The 17292-nt window shown below is 46.8% G+C and overlaps 2 protein-coding genes across 2 annotated transcripts in view; one reads left to right on the top strand and one right to left on the bottom strand.

Annotated features, from left to right (window-relative positions):
* The window catches only part of LOC138663608 (zinc finger protein 25-like), a 418987-nt gene that overhangs the window by 118683 nt on the left and 283012 nt on the right, over positions 1-17292 (bottom strand). The window lies entirely within an intron of this gene.
* LOC138663627 (zinc finger protein OZF-like) overlaps positions 1-17292 on the top strand; it is a 72127-nt gene that overhangs the window by 4044 nt on the left and 50791 nt on the right. The window contains exons 2-4 of the mRNA XM_069749906.1: positions 16306-16455; positions 16585-16764; positions 16847-16970. Of these exons, the coding sequence (XP_069606007.1) occupies positions 16378-16455; positions 16585-16764; positions 16847-16970 (382 nt within the window). The 5' untranslated portion in view covers positions 16306-16377. The remainder of the gene's footprint in view (positions 1-16305; positions 16456-16584; positions 16765-16846; positions 16971-17292) is intronic.

Raw genomic sequence — 17292 nt, 5'->3', positions numbered from 1 at the left:
TGCAAGTGTAGACAAGGTACAGCAAAATGTAGCATCAAGTATGACTGCAAGTGTGAGCAGCAAGAGGTCGAAAGACTGATGCCTTCCTAAGCTCGGTTCAAGCGTGTCTTCTCACAACAGCATGTAAACTGAAAATGAAATGGCTGCCAGCAGGAAGACGATTTGACTCTTGAATCGGATGTGAAAGACATGCCCACAAGAATTAATGAATAACAAGCTGCCATACGGAAAATGGCCATTGGGTGGCAGCAGAGCAAAATATAACAACATACATAGAAAAATACAATACATAGAAACTGAAGAACATACATGGAACAGCACACTCCCCGTCTGAAATTCCGTAAGGGATTTAACTATATTAATGTCCTTGAAATAAAGTCCAGCAACCTAGAAAATGAAACCAAACATGCATGCAATGCAATAACAACTACTTTAAACAAGATAAGACATTGATTTAAGTCAGTTCCTGAGATAATGCAAAGGAAACCCATCTTCGGATCAGAGAAGCCGCACTAGGTCAAACTATCTCTGACCCAACTGTAATCCAATGGACATAGTACTATTGCAGAGTTCTGTTCATAGTTTATCCTACCGGAATGTCCTCGATCGGTAGTACCAATACGAGCTCGTGAATTGGCCTCTGAAATGTCTTAGGTTCACCTTTCCTAAGGACCTTCAGTTCCACCTTCCGGACCTTACCGTCTTCACTAGGGAAAGTCTTTGTAATGATTCCCATAGGCCAGTCGATCCTTTGAGCTTGTTGTTCCTTCATTAACACGATATCTCCTTTCAAGTTCGGTTTACTCTGTCGCCATTTTCTTCTTCCTTGTAGAACCACAAGATACTCCTTTCTCCACCGGTTCCAAAAGTAATTGGTGAGGTACTGTATGCGTTTCCACTGCTTCTGGTAGGAGTTTGCGTGAGTAAACTCTCCACTGACTGTTAGCGAGTTCCCGATCTTTTGGGTAAGAAGAGTAGCCGGTGTAACAATGGTTGGCATTTCAGGATCCATAGACACTGGGACAAGGGGTCTCTTGAGTTGATTATGGCAGAAACTTCAGCCAGAAGAGTAACCAAGGTCTTATGCATAAGTCTTGAAGAGTTTATGTCCATAAGCATAGAGTTCAAGATGTTGCGTGAGATCCCGATCATCTTTTCCGAGGAACCTCCCATGTTAGAAATGTCACGATTGGACTGGCGGGCAAACTGGGACCGGGGGGCACCTTTCCTGGCCCTATCTCTAGGGGGCACCCTAACTCGCCCTGTTCCCCGGGATACCTCAGATGGCGAGGAAGCCGGGGCCTCCGCCCTCGCCCTGTCTCCTGACTGCCACCCTGCGTCTGTCCCCCTCCCCACCCGGGGAAGAGAGGCGCTACCGTGTACAACAGTACACCAACCCGACAAACAGAGGAACAAAGACAAGGGTAAAAAGAAAACTCCACTCACACAAAATATACTCTCACAAATAACAAATGTATCCACCAGGGTGTGAAGGACGGGGAAGGTAAATAAAGCAGGTAAGGATGAGGAATTTTCCAAGCGTACAAACCATACAACTGTCGCACAATAAATTCCTCCAGCTCTCCAAACACCAGCTCCTCACTACTCCAGGTCTATCAAGCAAGTGCTATCTCAGACAAAGATCTGACCAGAAGGCCTAGTTTTTATAGGAGAGAGGAGTGGCTAACCGAGCACAGCTGAAAGCAGGAATTTCCACATGGCCTATTAACCCCTGTCCTGCTGAAAGAAAGCAAAATACCTTTAATACACAGAAGTGCTTCTTCTCAGCGAAGAAGCAGAAGCCATCAGACGCCGTGGTCTTCTGGTACTGCTCTGCCGCGGTAACTCCGTGACAAGAACTATGCGGAGGATTGAAGGTCCAGGTGCAATCTCTCTCTGCCAGTTGATCCTGAATTGGTTTGATGTCAATATCCAGCTCTCGACATGCACCAATGAAGTTGCTTCTGCGGTTGGACCTTAACTGTTTCGCTGGTCCTCTGATCGCTAGAATCCTCCGAAGAGCGTTAATCAGGCTGGATGTGTCCATAGATTCTATCACTTCTATGTGAATGGCACGGACACTCATGCAAGTGAATAGTACGGCCCAACATTTGCTGTTGGCATGACCTCCTCGAGTTCTGCGTGCAGATACCATCCATGGCCCAAAGACATCTAGGCCAACATAGGTGAAAGGCGGTTTGGCACTCAGTCTGTCGAAGGTTAGGTCGGCCATTTGTTGATGCACCTGTTTTCCTCTAGTTTTGCGACATTGCACACAGCGATTTATTGATCCCGCTACACGTCTTTTCATGCCTATTATCTAAAGTCCTGCAGACCGTAACTTGCCCTCTGTGATCTGCCTGCCTTGGTGTTCAGTTTTTCATGAAAGTGCCAAATCAGTAGATCGGTGATGTGATGTCTACTGGGAATGATGCAAGGATGTTGCTCTGAAAACCCTAGCTTGGCTCGATTTTATCGACCACCGACTCTCAGCAAACCGAAGCTGTCCATTAGTGGATTCAAATGGGCAATGGGGCTTTTCAGAGGGATCTGCTGTTTGTGGTATAAGCATTCCCATTCAGTACTGAATACACTCTGCTGGACATAAAGTATTATAAGGGACTCGCAGTGAGAAATGTCCTCGGCAGAGAGTGGTTTTTGGCAGATGTGCCAACCATGACAGTCTTTGTCTCCATGTGAATTGTGATAAGATCTTGCAATGTGGACTAACCTTGCGATAGTCTTGACGAGTTTCATCCAATTGGAGAAGCGTTCAAAGCGCTGGCAACCGAGGGTGGAGGTTGGTTTAGCGTTCATAGCCAGAGCACCGACCTTGGAGCGGATTTCTGGATCATTATCCGGATCCTGGATGCTGAAGACTTCCTGGAAACATTCACTTCCCTTCTGTTCCAGCAGAAACTTTGGACCTGAAAGCCAAGAAGAGTTAGCAAAGGAATTTATAGACATACAATACAGACCAAAAGTTTGGACACACCTTCTCATTTAAAGATTTTTCAGTATTTTTATGACTATGAAAATTCTACATTCAAACTGAAGGCATCAAAACTATGAATTAACACATGTGGAATTATATACTTAGCAAAAAAGTGTGAAACAACTGAAAATATGTTTTATGTTCTAGGTTCTTCAAAGTAGCCACCTTTTGCTTTGATGACTGCTTTGCACATTCTTGGTATTCTCTTGATGAGCTTCAAGAGGTAGTCACCGGAAATGGTTTTCACTTCACAGGTGTGCCCTGTTAGGTTTAATAAGTGGGATTTCTTGCCTTATAAATTGGGTTGGGACCATCAGTTGTGTTGTGCAGAAGTCTGGTGGATACACAGCTGATAGTCCTACTGAATAGACTGTTAGAATTTGTATTATGGCCATAAAAAAGCAGCTAAGTAAAGAAAAACAAGTGGCCATCATTACTTTAAGAAATGAAGGTCAGTCAGTCTGAAAAATTGGGAAAAATTTGAAAGTGTCCCCAAGTGCAGTTGCAAAAACCATCAAGCGCTACAAAGAAAATGGCTCACATTAGGACCGCCCCAGGAAAGGAAGACCAAGAGTCACCTCTGCTTCTGAGGATAAGTTTATCTGAATCACCAGCCTCAGAAATCGCAGGTTTACAGCAGCTCAGATTAGAGACCAGGTCAATACCACACAGAGTTCTAGCAGCAGACACATCTCTACAACAACTGTTAAGAGGTGACTTTGTGCAGCAGGTCTTCATGGTAAAATAGCTGCTAGGAAACCACTGCTAAGGACAGGCAACAAGCAGAAGAGACTTGTTTGGGCTAAAGAACACAAGGAATGGACATTAGACCAGTGGAAATCTGTGCTTTGGTCTGATGAGTCCAAATTTGAGATCTTTGGTTCCAACCACCGTGTCTTTGTGCGATGTAGAAAAGGTGAACGGATGGACTCTACATGCCTGGTTCCCACTGTGAAGCATGGAGGAGGAGGTGTGATGGTGTGGGGGTGCTTTGCTGGTGACACTGTTGGGGATTTATTCAAAATTGAAGGCATACTGAACCAGCATGGCAACCACAGCATCTTGTAGCGGCATGCTATTCCACCCAGTTTGCGTTTAGTTGGACCATCATTTATTTTTCAACAGGACACTGACCCCAAACACACCTCCAGGCTGTGTAAGGGCTATTTCACCAAGAAGCAGAGTGATGGGGTGCTACACCAGATGACCTGGTCTCCACCTCCACAGTCACCAGACCTGAACCCAATCGAGATGGTTTGGGGTGAGCTGGACCGCAGAGTGAAGGCAAAAGGGCCAACAAGTGCTAAGCATTTCTGGGAACTCCTTCAAGATTGTTGGAAGACCACTTCCGTTGACTACCTCTTGAAGCTCATCAAGAGTATGCCAAGAGTGTGCAAAGCAGTCATCAAACCAAAAGGTGGCTACTTTGAAGAACCTAGAATATAAGACATATTTTCAGTTGTTTCACACTTTTTTGTTAAGTACATAATTCCACATGTGTTTATTCATAGTTTTGATGCCTTCAGTGTGAATTTACAATTTTCATAGTCATGAACATACAGAAAAATCTTTAAATGATAGGGTGTGTCCAAACTTTTGGTCTGTACTGTAGGTCTAGTGGCAAGGTCGGCTGGATTAAGTTCAGATGTGATATAGTGCCATTTTTCAGGTTTGGAAGACCTTCTTATTCTCTCAATGCGGTTACTGATGTACACGTAGAAGCGCCTTGTTTGGTTGTAGATGCAACCTAAGACAATCTTACTGTAACTGTAGTATTGTATGTCATCTATTTTGGTGTCCAGCTCATGCTGAATAAAGTCTGCAAGTTCTACTGCAAGCACGGTCCCACAGAGTTCAAGCCTGGGAATAGTGTGTTCAGGCTTGGGAGCCAACTTAGCTTTGCCGAAAATGAACCCAACATGATCTTGATTGTCGGATCCCGTTACCTTCAGGTAGGCAACAGCTGCAATGGTCCTCCGTGGACGCATCCGAGAACACCTGGAGTTCCGTCCTAGTGCTAGCAGCAAGTGAGAATCCGGCGTAGCATCTCAGTATGTGGATTTCATCCAAAGCACACAAAGACTGCTTCGGTGTCCCATTTCAATTCCTTATCAGGAGGTAGTGGGGCATCCCAGTCCTTGATGGTTTTTGAAAGCTGTCTCAGAAGAGATTTACCTTGTATGATAATTGGTGCTACGAATCCCAGTGGGTCATATAAGCTATTTACCCCTGACAAGACATCATATTTAATGAATGGTTTGTCTGCACAGTTGATTTGGAAACCGAAGGCCTAAGCTTCTCTGCACAGGCAGACGGTCTGGTCCCAGGTCTATGTCCTTAAATCCAGGTGCATGGTCACTTGACTCAAAGGCTCTCATGACAGCCAGGCTGTTTGAAGCAATTTTGTGCAGTCTAAGCTTAGCTCGGTACAGCATATGTTGGGTCCTTTTAAGATTTTAGATTTTAGTCCATCATCTACGTAGAAGTCTTTCTCTACAAAGTCTCTGGCGTCTGTTCCATACTCGGACTCTCCTTCTAGTGCGGTTCTCCGCAGGCCATGGGTTGCCACTGCGGGTGAAGGGCTGTTCCCGAATACGTGCACCCACATGCGATACTCCACCATCTGTTTGCTGGGGTCATTGTCCTTATACCACAGGAACCTGAGGAAATTCCTGTGGTCTTCTTTGACTATGAAACAGTGGAACATCTGTTCAATGTCGGCGGTGATGGCAATGGACTCTTTCCTGAACCTCATCAACACTCCTACTAGGTTGTTTGTCAGATTAGGACCTGTGAGGAAGACATCATTGAGAGATACGTCTTGATGTTTGGCACTTGAATCAAAGACAACTCTAATTTGCTTAGGTTTCCGCGGGTGATCTACTCGAAATGAGGGCAAATACCAGCACTCCTCATTTTCTTTTAAGGGAGGTGCTGGCGCCACATGGTTGTTATAGAATATTTTGCCCATAAAGGTGATGATGTGTTCTTTCATCTCCGGTTTATTGCATAGTGTGCGCTGGAGAGAGTTGAATCTGGACAAGCCTTGTTCACGATTGTTCGGGAGCCTTACCCTGGTAGCTCGGAAAGGAAGGGGAAAAACTCAGTGATTAGTCTCGTCCTTAAGGAACTCATTGTCCATTATCCTGACAAATTCCTTATCTTCCATAGATGGGGCTACTTTGTTGTCATCCTTAGTGGTACGAAACACCGATCTTCCAAAGTCATCTGCATAGGGAGAAGGGATAACATCAGGCAGCTGTACGGGATATGGAGGCTTTTCCTTCACCTCATAGTGATGAGGACATGGTTTGCAGAAAGTAGTGCACCCGTCTCGGCGTACATAGGTCTTAAAGGAATAGACTCCTATACGGTCCAACCATACGTTTCCTATGACTACCCACCCCAAGTCAAGTCTCTGGGCATAGGGGCGTAGTCAGGACATTACATTGTTGAAGGACCTTATGTATCCTCACATTGTCTCTGCCGAGCAGAAGTAGGATTTCAGCGTCTGTGTCCAAAGGTGGGATAACACTGCCTAGGTGCCTTAAGTGTGGTTGGTGGAAAGCAGCTTCCGGGGTAGGGATCTCATCCCTTTGGTCTGGTATTAGATCACATTCAAGGTAGGGGTATTTCTACATCTCCATTGAGAGGAGAAGCAATGAAACCTTGTGCTCTTCTGCCGCTAGTCTCTATGCGCCCTGAGCAAGTATTCAGAGTGTAGGGTGTTGCAGGTCCCTTGATTCTAAAGGCTTCAAAAAACTTAGGTCCAGCTAGGGATCAATTGCTCTGATCATCAATGATGGCAGACATTTGTACTGCCTTCTCTGGTTGCCCTTCTGGATAGACTCTGATTAGGCATATTCTGGCACAGCATTTAGCACTTTGATTCTCCCCACATACCTCTGAGCATGAGCAGGAAACAGCTGTTGTCGACTTGGCGTGATTCTGTGGCTCCCCGCCATGGTTTGTAGTGGGACTAGAGGTAACTGCGACTGCTGGATCGTTGGTGGCTGAGGCTGGGTGCAGGGCTGATGGGTGTCTGTCGCTATGACACTCTTGACACTTAATGGCAGATTTACAGTCCTTGGCCATGTGTTTTAATGAAGTGCAGCACTTGAAACATACCCCAAGTTCGCTGAGGATTTTCTTGCGCTCCTGCATGGTTTTGGACCTGAAGCCTCTACATTTGTTCAGTGAGTGTGGTCTTTTGTGAATGGGACACTCACGATTGAAAGACTTATCCCTCGACGGAATAGTATACTGTTTATCGGCAGGTACTGCAGGTGATGGCAGGTTAGTCTTTCTGACACTTACACTGTTCCTCGAGTCCTTGCGTCTATTTGTGATGCTTTCATACCTTGATGAAGGTGTTGCTGGAGCTGCAATGTTAGACTCCAGGAAGTCGAGGCTAGGATCGTTCCTCATTTGGGCCTGTTCGTCAATGAACTTGCAGAACTGAATGAATGGAGGAAAGGTGACATCATGTGACCTTTTATACCTGGAGACGCACACTGCCCACTTCTCTTGCAGACTATGTGGCAGATTTGAGATGATTGAGTTCACCCCATGGGCAGTGTCCAGGTAGCACAGTCCAGACAGACGAGGGTCTCTTTTAGCAAGCTCCAGCTCCATAAGCAGATCACTTAAGTCCAGAAGTTTGTGGGCTATCTTAAGGTTGATCCATGAAACGTTCTGCAGTCTCTTGAATAGGGACTTTTCTATGGCTTCAGCACTGCCGTAGGTTCTTTCGAGGCTCTGCCAGGCCGCAGCGAGACCTGCTTCAGCTTGCCCCACGTAGACAGTCCTAAGACTCTTGATACGGTTTGTGGATTCAGGACCCAACCATTTTACCATGAGATTGGGCTCCTGCTCCCCGGATAGGTTGAGATCAGCAATGGCGGCCTTGAAGGTTGCTTTCCAGGCTCTGTAGTTCTCTGCACGGTCGTCAAAGTTTGAGAGGCTGGTGTTGATTAGCTACCTGCTCACCATGAACCTGGCAAACTCTGACATGTCTGATCCTTCACTCCTTGTTACCGTATTAGCTTGTGGTGCCCCTCGGGCATATAAGCTGTATGGCATGGAAGGGTGAATTGTTCCCGGGTAGAATTATGTCGCTGCAGGGTTAAGCTGTGGTTTAACCTCTGGAGATTCCGAAGACTGCTGCTTGAACTGTGGAGGCAGGCTGGAGTGTGCCTTGCAGTCTTCTTGCGGTGATGACTGCTCCTGAGGGGGTGCATCATGGCGTTGGTCTTAGGTCTCTGCAGGGGCTGTGGGCGATACTGGCACCATAGGTGGGGCTGACTTGGACGTTTCCGCAATGTTGGGTTGAACGTAGCTGAAGATGTGCGCTGCAGGAATCTGTTTCTGCATGTAGTCGCTGGTGCGAACAGCTGGGTGGTCTTCTTCCTGTGGTGGCAGGCAAATCGGGTCGAGGTTTTGCTTCAATGCTTGCTCAAGTATTTTTACTTCGGCTAATGCGATTTCTTCCTCCATTTCTGTTTGAAGAATCTTTGCTCGAGCCTCTGCTTCTGCTTTCTTCGCTTCTGCTTCTGCTTGAAGGATCCTTGCTCGAGCCTCTGCTTCTGCTTTCTTTGCTTCTGCTTCTGTTTGAAGAATCTTTGCTCTTGCGTCTGCTTCTGCTTTCTTCACTTCTACTTCTGTTTGAAGAATCTTTTGCTTTTGCTTCTGTTTCTGCTTTCTTTTCTGTATGAACGTCTTAGTTTGGACCGCTCTGCGTTTAAACGGGCCTCTAGGATTCTGTCGCTGAAGGCTGAAGTTCTTGAGCAGGATGATTTGTATGACCAAACAGTGTTTAGACGAGGCTGACCTGTGCGATCTAGTTTCTTGCAGATGGGCGATACGAAGCTTTATATTTGGCGACTTGCACGGCGGCGTCCCTTTCTCTGTCTGTGGAATCTGCCTTGCTTAACTCTGATAGGGCTTTGTCGATTTTAGAGTCTTTTAGGAAGGTGGCATACTTTGCGGACTGTCTCTTGTATCTGCCATGGGCCGTGTCTAGCTGTCTTATAGTGTTCTGTAAACTCGCTGCATGATCTTTGTGGCATTGGATGCTTGACATGAGGGAGGCAACTCGTTCCCATTGGTCATCCAGGTTGTCATTGAACTCATCCCTTGTGGAATGGTAATTCTCGAGGACCTTTAATTTTGACTTGATGGAGCGTACTGGTCGTGCATCTGGGTCTGCTGTGGAAGCTGGCTCTGCTTCCCGGTCTTCATAATGGACAGTACCGGGTTTTTATTTGCTCTGTTTCAGCATTGGGGAACTGCGTAAGGTCCTTTTCGGCCATTTTGATTTAAGGTGTTCTGTCACTTTAAGAAACTGAACTTTTGAATTGGGGGCTGGAAATCGCAGTGCAGCTTAGTTGCGACCCCCTGACAAGATCCCCAAGGTGTTTTGGGAGAATTGTGGGGTTCTGCAGTCCGACAGTCTGCAGCGATGTGGTATAATACACAGAGAGTTTTTATGCACAATGTGGTCTGAAGTGATGCTGCAGGAGATTTCTTAGCAGAGCAGGGTTGCAGTATGTGAGCAGGCAGAGCATGGACACGTGGATAGGTATATAAGGATGATTCTGGCCGGGCTTCAAGGCAGTCTTTCGACTGTTCTGTCCCCACATGAGGCGAATGGAGGTGTGAATGATTAATAAGGGTTGTTAGAGATTTCGTACCTTCAGTTTTCCTCGATGTGAGGCAGACAGGACCAATGCTGTTGAGCGTCCGGAGAGATGCTGCACACCAGGGATTGTGCAATCCAGACTTGTTTATTTGGAAATCTGGACATACAGCATATAACTGGTAATATAGTACTTTCTCCAGAAATGCAGGTGTAGACAAGGTACAGCAAGATGTAGCATCAAGTATGACTGCAAGTGTGAGCAGCAAGAGTGAACAGCAAGAGGTCAAAAGACTGATGCCTTTCTAAGCCCGGTTCAAGCGTGTCCTCTCACAACAGCATGTAAACTGAAAATGAAATGGCTGCCAGCAGGAAGAAGATTTGACCCTTGAACCGGATGTGAAAGACATGCCCACAAGAATTAAAGAATAACAAGCTGCCATACAGAAAAAGGCCATTGGGTGGCAGCAGAGCAAAATATAACAACATACATAGAAAAATACAATACATAGAAACTGAAGAACATACATGGAACAGCACACATAATACTGTATGAGGTGCTGTTTTGGACCATCATATTGTGTGGGTGTCCATCATACTATGTGGGATCCCTCATACTGAGTTACCTGGGTCACCAGGGGAAAAATTTTCTGATTGAGTCTGACAGGGATTAGTAAGTGAGAAATACAGATTTTTGGTCTATCTAGTTGCAGACTTAAATTAACCAAGGCAGCATGCAGGCTGCAGAGTCAAGAGATATTACTTTTGGAGGAAAATTGGGAGGCGTCTTACAATGTGGATATACCTTACCGGTACCGTTGCTGCAGGTCACAAGCTGGGATGAGGGAGTGTCCGGCGCTGCTGCGAGTGCCCGGCGTTACTGTGGTGGTGTCAGGGTGCTGCTGCATGTGTCAGCGCTGAGATCTCATCTCGCGAGAGCTTGGTGCCAAGATCTCCATCTGTGCATGTGGAGCACCCAGCCAGGGCCTAGAGGTACTCAGTACCGGTTCCGGTTATCCTTAAAGGGGTGATCACGGTGGCAGCGACCCAGTCCGTGGCCCTGGGCATCCAAATTAAGGGAAAGGACTTTAAAGGGGTTGTTTGAATAAAAAGTAAAGTTTGTTTGTGACGCTTCGGTCAGAGGTGACCGACACTGCTTAAAGGGGTCCACTGTGGTGATGTTATGGCAGCAGGGATGATGTGGATTCCCACAGGTGATGCTGGGTTCCCCAGCCTCCCGATGTAGTAGGGACAGATGGTGAATGGTGTAGAAAGAAACGGAGGACACAGGGCTGCAGTCTCTTTACTGGTGCAGCCACAGTCCAGGGTACTGGATCACATGTGCTGATATGGTCCGGCTAGCTTGGAAGCGACTCAGGGATCCCTCTAGCCAGTTGGCGGTTGGAAGCCTTCCTCTATGCACTGCGTTGTAGTCCCTTGCTGCCTTAGGCCTCACACAAGGTCGTCACTCTGTCCCCTTTAGGTAGGACACTAACCTGCATGATGGGTAACTCAAGCCTTTTTACAGGGTCTCAGGATGACTCCGGGCTCTATTTGTTACTGTGCCTTCGGGTCTTAATGGTGGACAAGTGACTTGAAATCTAGCTGTCCGCCGGATTCTGTCATGGGGCATAAAGTTACCCCCACAACCTCGGTCTTCCGGCTACCGGTATCTGCCCTTCAGCATTGAAGAAGCTCAGTCGCAGCTTTCCTCCAGCTCTTCACTCTCTTTTGCTTCTCTTCCTCCTTCACTCTCTCTACAAACTGTTCTGCTTTCCTTTCTTTCCTTCCAGGAGCTGCAGCACCTCACATGGTTGCACAACCCCCTGCTTAAACTCTGCTCTGTTCCTCTGACAGATTGCCTAACTCCTCCCCAGGCCAGAATATATATATATATATATACATATATATATATATAGGGAAGCCACCCTTAAACCAGGTTCAGAGCTCCCCCTTCTGGCCTGGAGTCAGAACATGTTGCATGTGTGTAAATACCTGTTAAAGGGATCCTTCCTCGCTTCCAAGCATGACATCACAACTTTTTTTCCTCAAAAATAGAACTTTCTTACGATACTAAAAATCAAATATGAAATGACGATCACCCTTTATGGGTATACTATCTTTAGCAACATCAAATACTAGCACTTGCTCTAGTAAAGTGCAACAAAGTTAAGACATTTTCAGGAACTGAGGTAGTGCAACCTTTAAAAGTGCAAACAGTATTCAAGCCTCTTAATATCACATCAATAACATACTCATTCAGCAAATGGTGAAATTTTTCTCACTAACAGCAGTGATGCAGGGGGACCGTTCTAATCTCCCGACATAGGACTTGGGTGGGCTGCAAAGCATATGTGGTCTTCCTTCTTGGACCGCTTCTTCGGCCACGCCTAACTTTTTTTTTTCTCGCTCCCTTTAAGACAAACAACGTTTTAATGTAAACAACAATAAACAGTTTCAATGGTTCCATGTAAAACCAGTAGAAGGCACCTTAAAAAGTGAGAAATATTTACAAGGAAAGTTTGTGGACCATTCAATGTTCATGGCTTCAGTGTCCTTTTAAACAAATGAACTTTTAAACTTCAACAATTGTCATAACATTCAGAAGCTGTCTATTTCCTTTGCCAAGGTTGCTCCTGGTGACTGCTACTCCCTGACCTAGAAAATTCAGGATCGTATCTCTCAACTGGTACGGCATACCAGGACACATTGTCTGGTCCCACCACTGGTGTCTGGGTGTACTGGTGGCATTTGGTAACTGACCTAGCCTGGCCTGGCCTGCTGCTCCTCCGGGAACTAATGATGCAGCCTGATCGGCATGCTTCAACTGCCTCTGCATTTTTACACACTTCTTGCAATCCAGAGCATACCACCCTTTGTCATCAATATGGCGTGTATATGTTACTCTGTAACTGGGGTACAGATCCCTGTCAGGGTGTCCTTCCATTAATTGGGATTCAACGTCTCTCCGGTTAATGAAAATCTCGTTATCCCTGTTTCCTTAATGAAACCCCAGCCTCTCTTTTGGTTGAAGACCACCACTTCCCACTGCCGCAGTGGTCCCCTTTCTGCCCGAGGAATTTTGCGAGTTTGGCCCTTTGCCTGCAGGTTTCTCTCATACACTGCTTGCCGAGCCAGGGATTGCTGTCTCTCATGCTCCTCCCACTGTCTATTATGGTCCCCCCATGTTATAATGGATATTTCTCCTTGGAGCGCTATCATGTCCTCCTCCACGGGTCCCTCTTCAAACACCACGCATGGGTTCAGTACAGTTAACCCAGGGCCCACAGGTTGGAATTAGCAGGGCTGCCATCTGACCCAAGCTAGCATCCCCCCGGTCCCAGTATAGTCGACGATCTGCATCTCCAGGCCTCCGTGTCGGCGGCGTCAGTACGGGGCCCACCAGGGTGTCATCTGGTGCAGGGGTTGCAGTAGGATTTGAGGCCGGGGTACCCTCAGTGCACGGTGACATTTCACCGAGGGACCCAAAACCCTGGTCAGGTGTGTACAGTGGTGGGCCTAGCCATTGGGCCTTCCACTGCCTGGGTCAGGGTCATACCCCTTACCTTTTCTTCTGGAGCGCCGGATCTTCTTTCTCTCTCCGGAACAGACAAGGTTGCTGGAGGAAGGAGGCCTCTTTCCACTCGGCCACAGTCAACAGCTGCATCTGCACGAGCTGCCAGGTAAGTTTCTCCACTTCCATCCGCAGGAGGTCTGGATCCAACGTCGGTGGCTGGTACAGTTCTTGTGGGTCCCGGCAGGGGGAGTACTCAGCTCACTCACCTCCTTTCGACCATGCTGCTTTCCGATACTTCCTCCTCGGTTAGGTTTCCCACGGTTTCACTCCACCACGCCTGTCTTTGTGGACGGCTCCTTCTCTTCCCGCCATCCCAGACCAGGATGCGGATTTCTCTAGTTGATGGGCATACTTCTCTCACATAGTAGTATTGGTGAGGGGTGGCCAAAATTCTTCCACCGTTTCTCCAAGCTCCACCCATGGCAACATGCCCTTCTCTTGCACGCCACATGGTGCTGCAATGGCGGCGGTAATGGCGGCAATTAGCAATTCAATGTTCTCACAATTAAGCAGTCTAAGGCGCACAAGACCCAGTTTGCTGGGTCGGTCCATCCTGTTTGTGATGCCAGGTTGGAACACCCAGCCAGGGTCTTGGGGGTACTCAGTACCAGGTCCGGTCATCCTTAAAGGGGAAGTCACAGTGGCAGTGACCCGATCCATGGCATCCAAATTAAGGGAAATTACTTTAAAGGAGTTGTGTCCCCAGGGCTCCCGATGCAGTAGGGACATATGGTGTAGAAAGAAATGAAGGACACAGGGTTGCAGTCTCTTTACTGGTGCAAGGCAGCCACAGTCCAGGGTACCGGATCACAGATGCTGATATGGTTCGGCTGGCTTGGAAGCGACTCAGGGATCCCCCTAGCCAGGTGGGTGGAAGCCTTCCTCTATGTGTTGCGTTGTAGTCCCTTGCTGCCTTAGGCCTAACACAAGGTCCTCGCTTTCTATCTGTCCCCCTTTAGGTAGGACACTAACCCGCATAACAGGTAACTCGATCCTTTTTACAAGGTCTTTCAAGATGACTCTGGGCTCTATCTGTTATTGTGCCTTTGGGTGTTAATGGTGGACAAGAGACTTGAAATCTAGCTGTCCGCCGGTTTCTGCCGTGGGGCATGAATTTACCCCCACAACCTCTGTCTTCCGGCTGCTGGTATCTGCGCTTCAGGAAGCTCAGTCACAGCTTCCCTCCAGCTCTTCACTCTGCTTTGCTAACCTTCCTCCTTCACTTTCTCTACAAACTGTTCTGCTTTCCTTTCTTTCCTTTCAGGATCTGCATCACATGGCTGCATGGCCCCCCCTGCTTCCACTCTGCTCTGTTCCTCTGGCAGACTGCCTAACCCCTCCCCCAGGTCAGAATAAATATATATATATATATATATATCTAGGGAAGCCACCCTGAAACCAGGTTCAGAGCTCCCCCTTCTGGCCTGGAGTCAGAACATGTTGCATGTGTGTGAATACCTGTTAAAGGGATCCTTCCTCGCTTCCAAGCATGACATCACTCTCCCCGTGAGGAAAGGTATGCCACTGTAACAACCAGGAACCTAGGGTGTTACACATGCGTCACCCCCCTGACTGCCATTTTCCCGGAGTCCACTGCACAGGAAACCATAGAACTGTGGGGGGCTCTGGCCTTTCATAAAATGTCAGCAGAGCACCCGCAGCAGCACCGGACACCACCCGCAGCACCCGACACCGGCATTACCGCCCGCCACATCCAAACACTCCTTCATTCCAGCCTGTGGCCTGCAGCAACGCTCCACTCTTGCCTTCTCCAGCAGCGACCCTGGGACCCCGCTTCACCGCAGCCACCACCCCGGTAGGCAATATGACACAATTATTATAAGAAGCACCACCATTTTATAAAAAAAATATATATTTCTCCTCAAAATTTGGGGTGCGTCTTATAATCCGGAGCATCGTACAATCCGAAACGAAAAATATGGTGTATCTGATACATCTTTTTCCTTTAAGTTGAAGGGCCCAATTATAGCTATTGCTGTGGGACCTGTGATTTCTATCTACTTCACTGTGTATAGGATAATAAAGTTGTTATGGACGTGTCTTAACTAACATTGGGAAGTGACTGTTTGCCATATAGTGACAGATATTTCTTGTTGCTAAAACTTGGATTTTTTTTTCACTTTAAACTTTTTTTAATCTTTTCATAAACACCTCTCATTAGTGTGATCATACTACATAGAAGCCTCTGATGGCTCCGGTGATGCACTGTGCTACTGTAGTGCCGTGTATCATAACTGCCTGTCAGTGTAATACTAACGGCCCCATACACATGAGATAACTGTTGGCTCAACAGTCATTTGGCAGACGGCTATCTCTCCCGACTCCCCCATACTCACAAATATTCCAGCTTTCCTGTGGTCTGTATGAGAGAGTCGCCTCCAGACTCCTTTAGCGGAGGATTATCTGCAGGAAGAACAAACGGATTATCCTCTGAAATTCAGGATGCCAGATCCTTCTCTGCCCTGACATCAATCATCTGTCGGGAGGCCCCCAAATACATTATATAGTCGACCAAGGAGGGCATTCAGCCGAACTCTGTCACACCTTCTTAGATGCCATGTTTGCTTTTCACAGCAGCAAGTGGTTAAACTGCCAGGGGTTTTGTTGCAGCCACTCATGTGCCGTACCTGCAGTGTACATTTATGTTCTGGGGCCCAAAAGAGTTCACATAGACCACCGGTGGTGATGGAGTCAGTGACGGACTCTGGCCAAATATGTTTCTAGAGCCGTAGTAGAAGATGAAGATGTCGTCCTCATCATGAAGTAGTTATTTCTCCTGTCATGTGTAATGAATATCTCCTGCAGTATTGCTAATGCCGATTCCAGTGTTGGTAAATGAGACGAGAATTAGCGTTATGGAAGATGAGTCTATGAGAAACGTATTCAGCTGCCGACTCCGAGGAAGAAACTGCTTGTTGTCTGTGGCCTAAAATATATAGGTTTTATTAGTAGAAGTAAAGAAGAAAAATGAATAAAATACTAAATCTCTCCTCATATGTTTCCTTTATTATCTCCAGTAATTGTATTATTACACAGGATTTTTATGATGTTACATCGACTCTTCTTCTCATTCAGGTCTCTACAATATCGAATCCTCTCAGTGAAGATCTTCTATATAAGAGAATTTTCCTGATTTACCCATCAAAGATGGATATGGACAGAGAAAAGATGGCGGAGAGGATATTACACCTCACCCTAGAGATCCTCTTCCGGCTTACTGGAGAGGTGAGAGATTCTGATGACGTCACATTACATCATTCTTATCTATGGGAATAACAGATGGACAGAACTGGAGAGGTGAGGACTCTGGAAATATCTCTAGTGAGATTTATTAATGTGTCTCTCCATAACCAGGATTACACAGTAGTGAAGAAGACTTCTAAGGAGCACTGTCAGGAGCCTGTGTCTGAGGGATGCGGAAGACCCTTGAGTCCAATAATGGGGCCTCTACCTCACCCCCTGATACAAGAGGACATCAATGATCAGAAGATCCTAGAACTCATCTACAAGATGATTGAGCTGCTGACTGGAGAGGTGACACTGCTGGGAATGTTGGGACATTATACAGTAACAATATGAAGGGATCGGGGGATGACGGTATCATTGTATGTGTCAGGTTCCTATAAGGTGTCAGGATGTCACAGTCTATTTCTCCATGGAAGAGTGGGAGTATTTAGAAGGACACAGAGATCTGTACAAGGACGTCATGATGGAGGTTCCCCAACCCCTCACATCACCAGGTAATAGACAGGACTAAATACACACGGCTTATAATTATTTGTATGTATAGAATGAATTCAGTCCTTGTATGTGTTTCCTCTAGATCTATCCGGTAAGAGGACAACACCAGAAAGATGTCCTCATCTTCTTCTTCTACAGGACTATAAACAAGAAGATTCCAATGTTGCTCAGGATTAGGGTTGAGCGAAACGGATCGTTCATTTTCAAAAGTCGCCGACTTTTGCCACAGTCGGGTTTCATGAAACCCGACCCCTGTGTGGGGTCGGCTATGCGGTACGCGACTTTCGCGCCAAAGTCGCGTTTCAATTACGCGAAAAGCGC

Source organism: Ranitomeya imitator, chromosome 2, assembly GCF_032444005.1.
Source record: "Ranitomeya imitator isolate aRanImi1 chromosome 2, aRanImi1.pri, whole genome shotgun sequence".
Classification (NCBI taxonomy): domain Eukaryota; kingdom Metazoa; phylum Chordata; class Amphibia; order Anura; family Dendrobatidae; genus Ranitomeya; species Ranitomeya imitator.
Note: the sequence above shows the minus strand (reverse complement) of the source record. Positions and strands in the feature narration are given on the sequence as shown.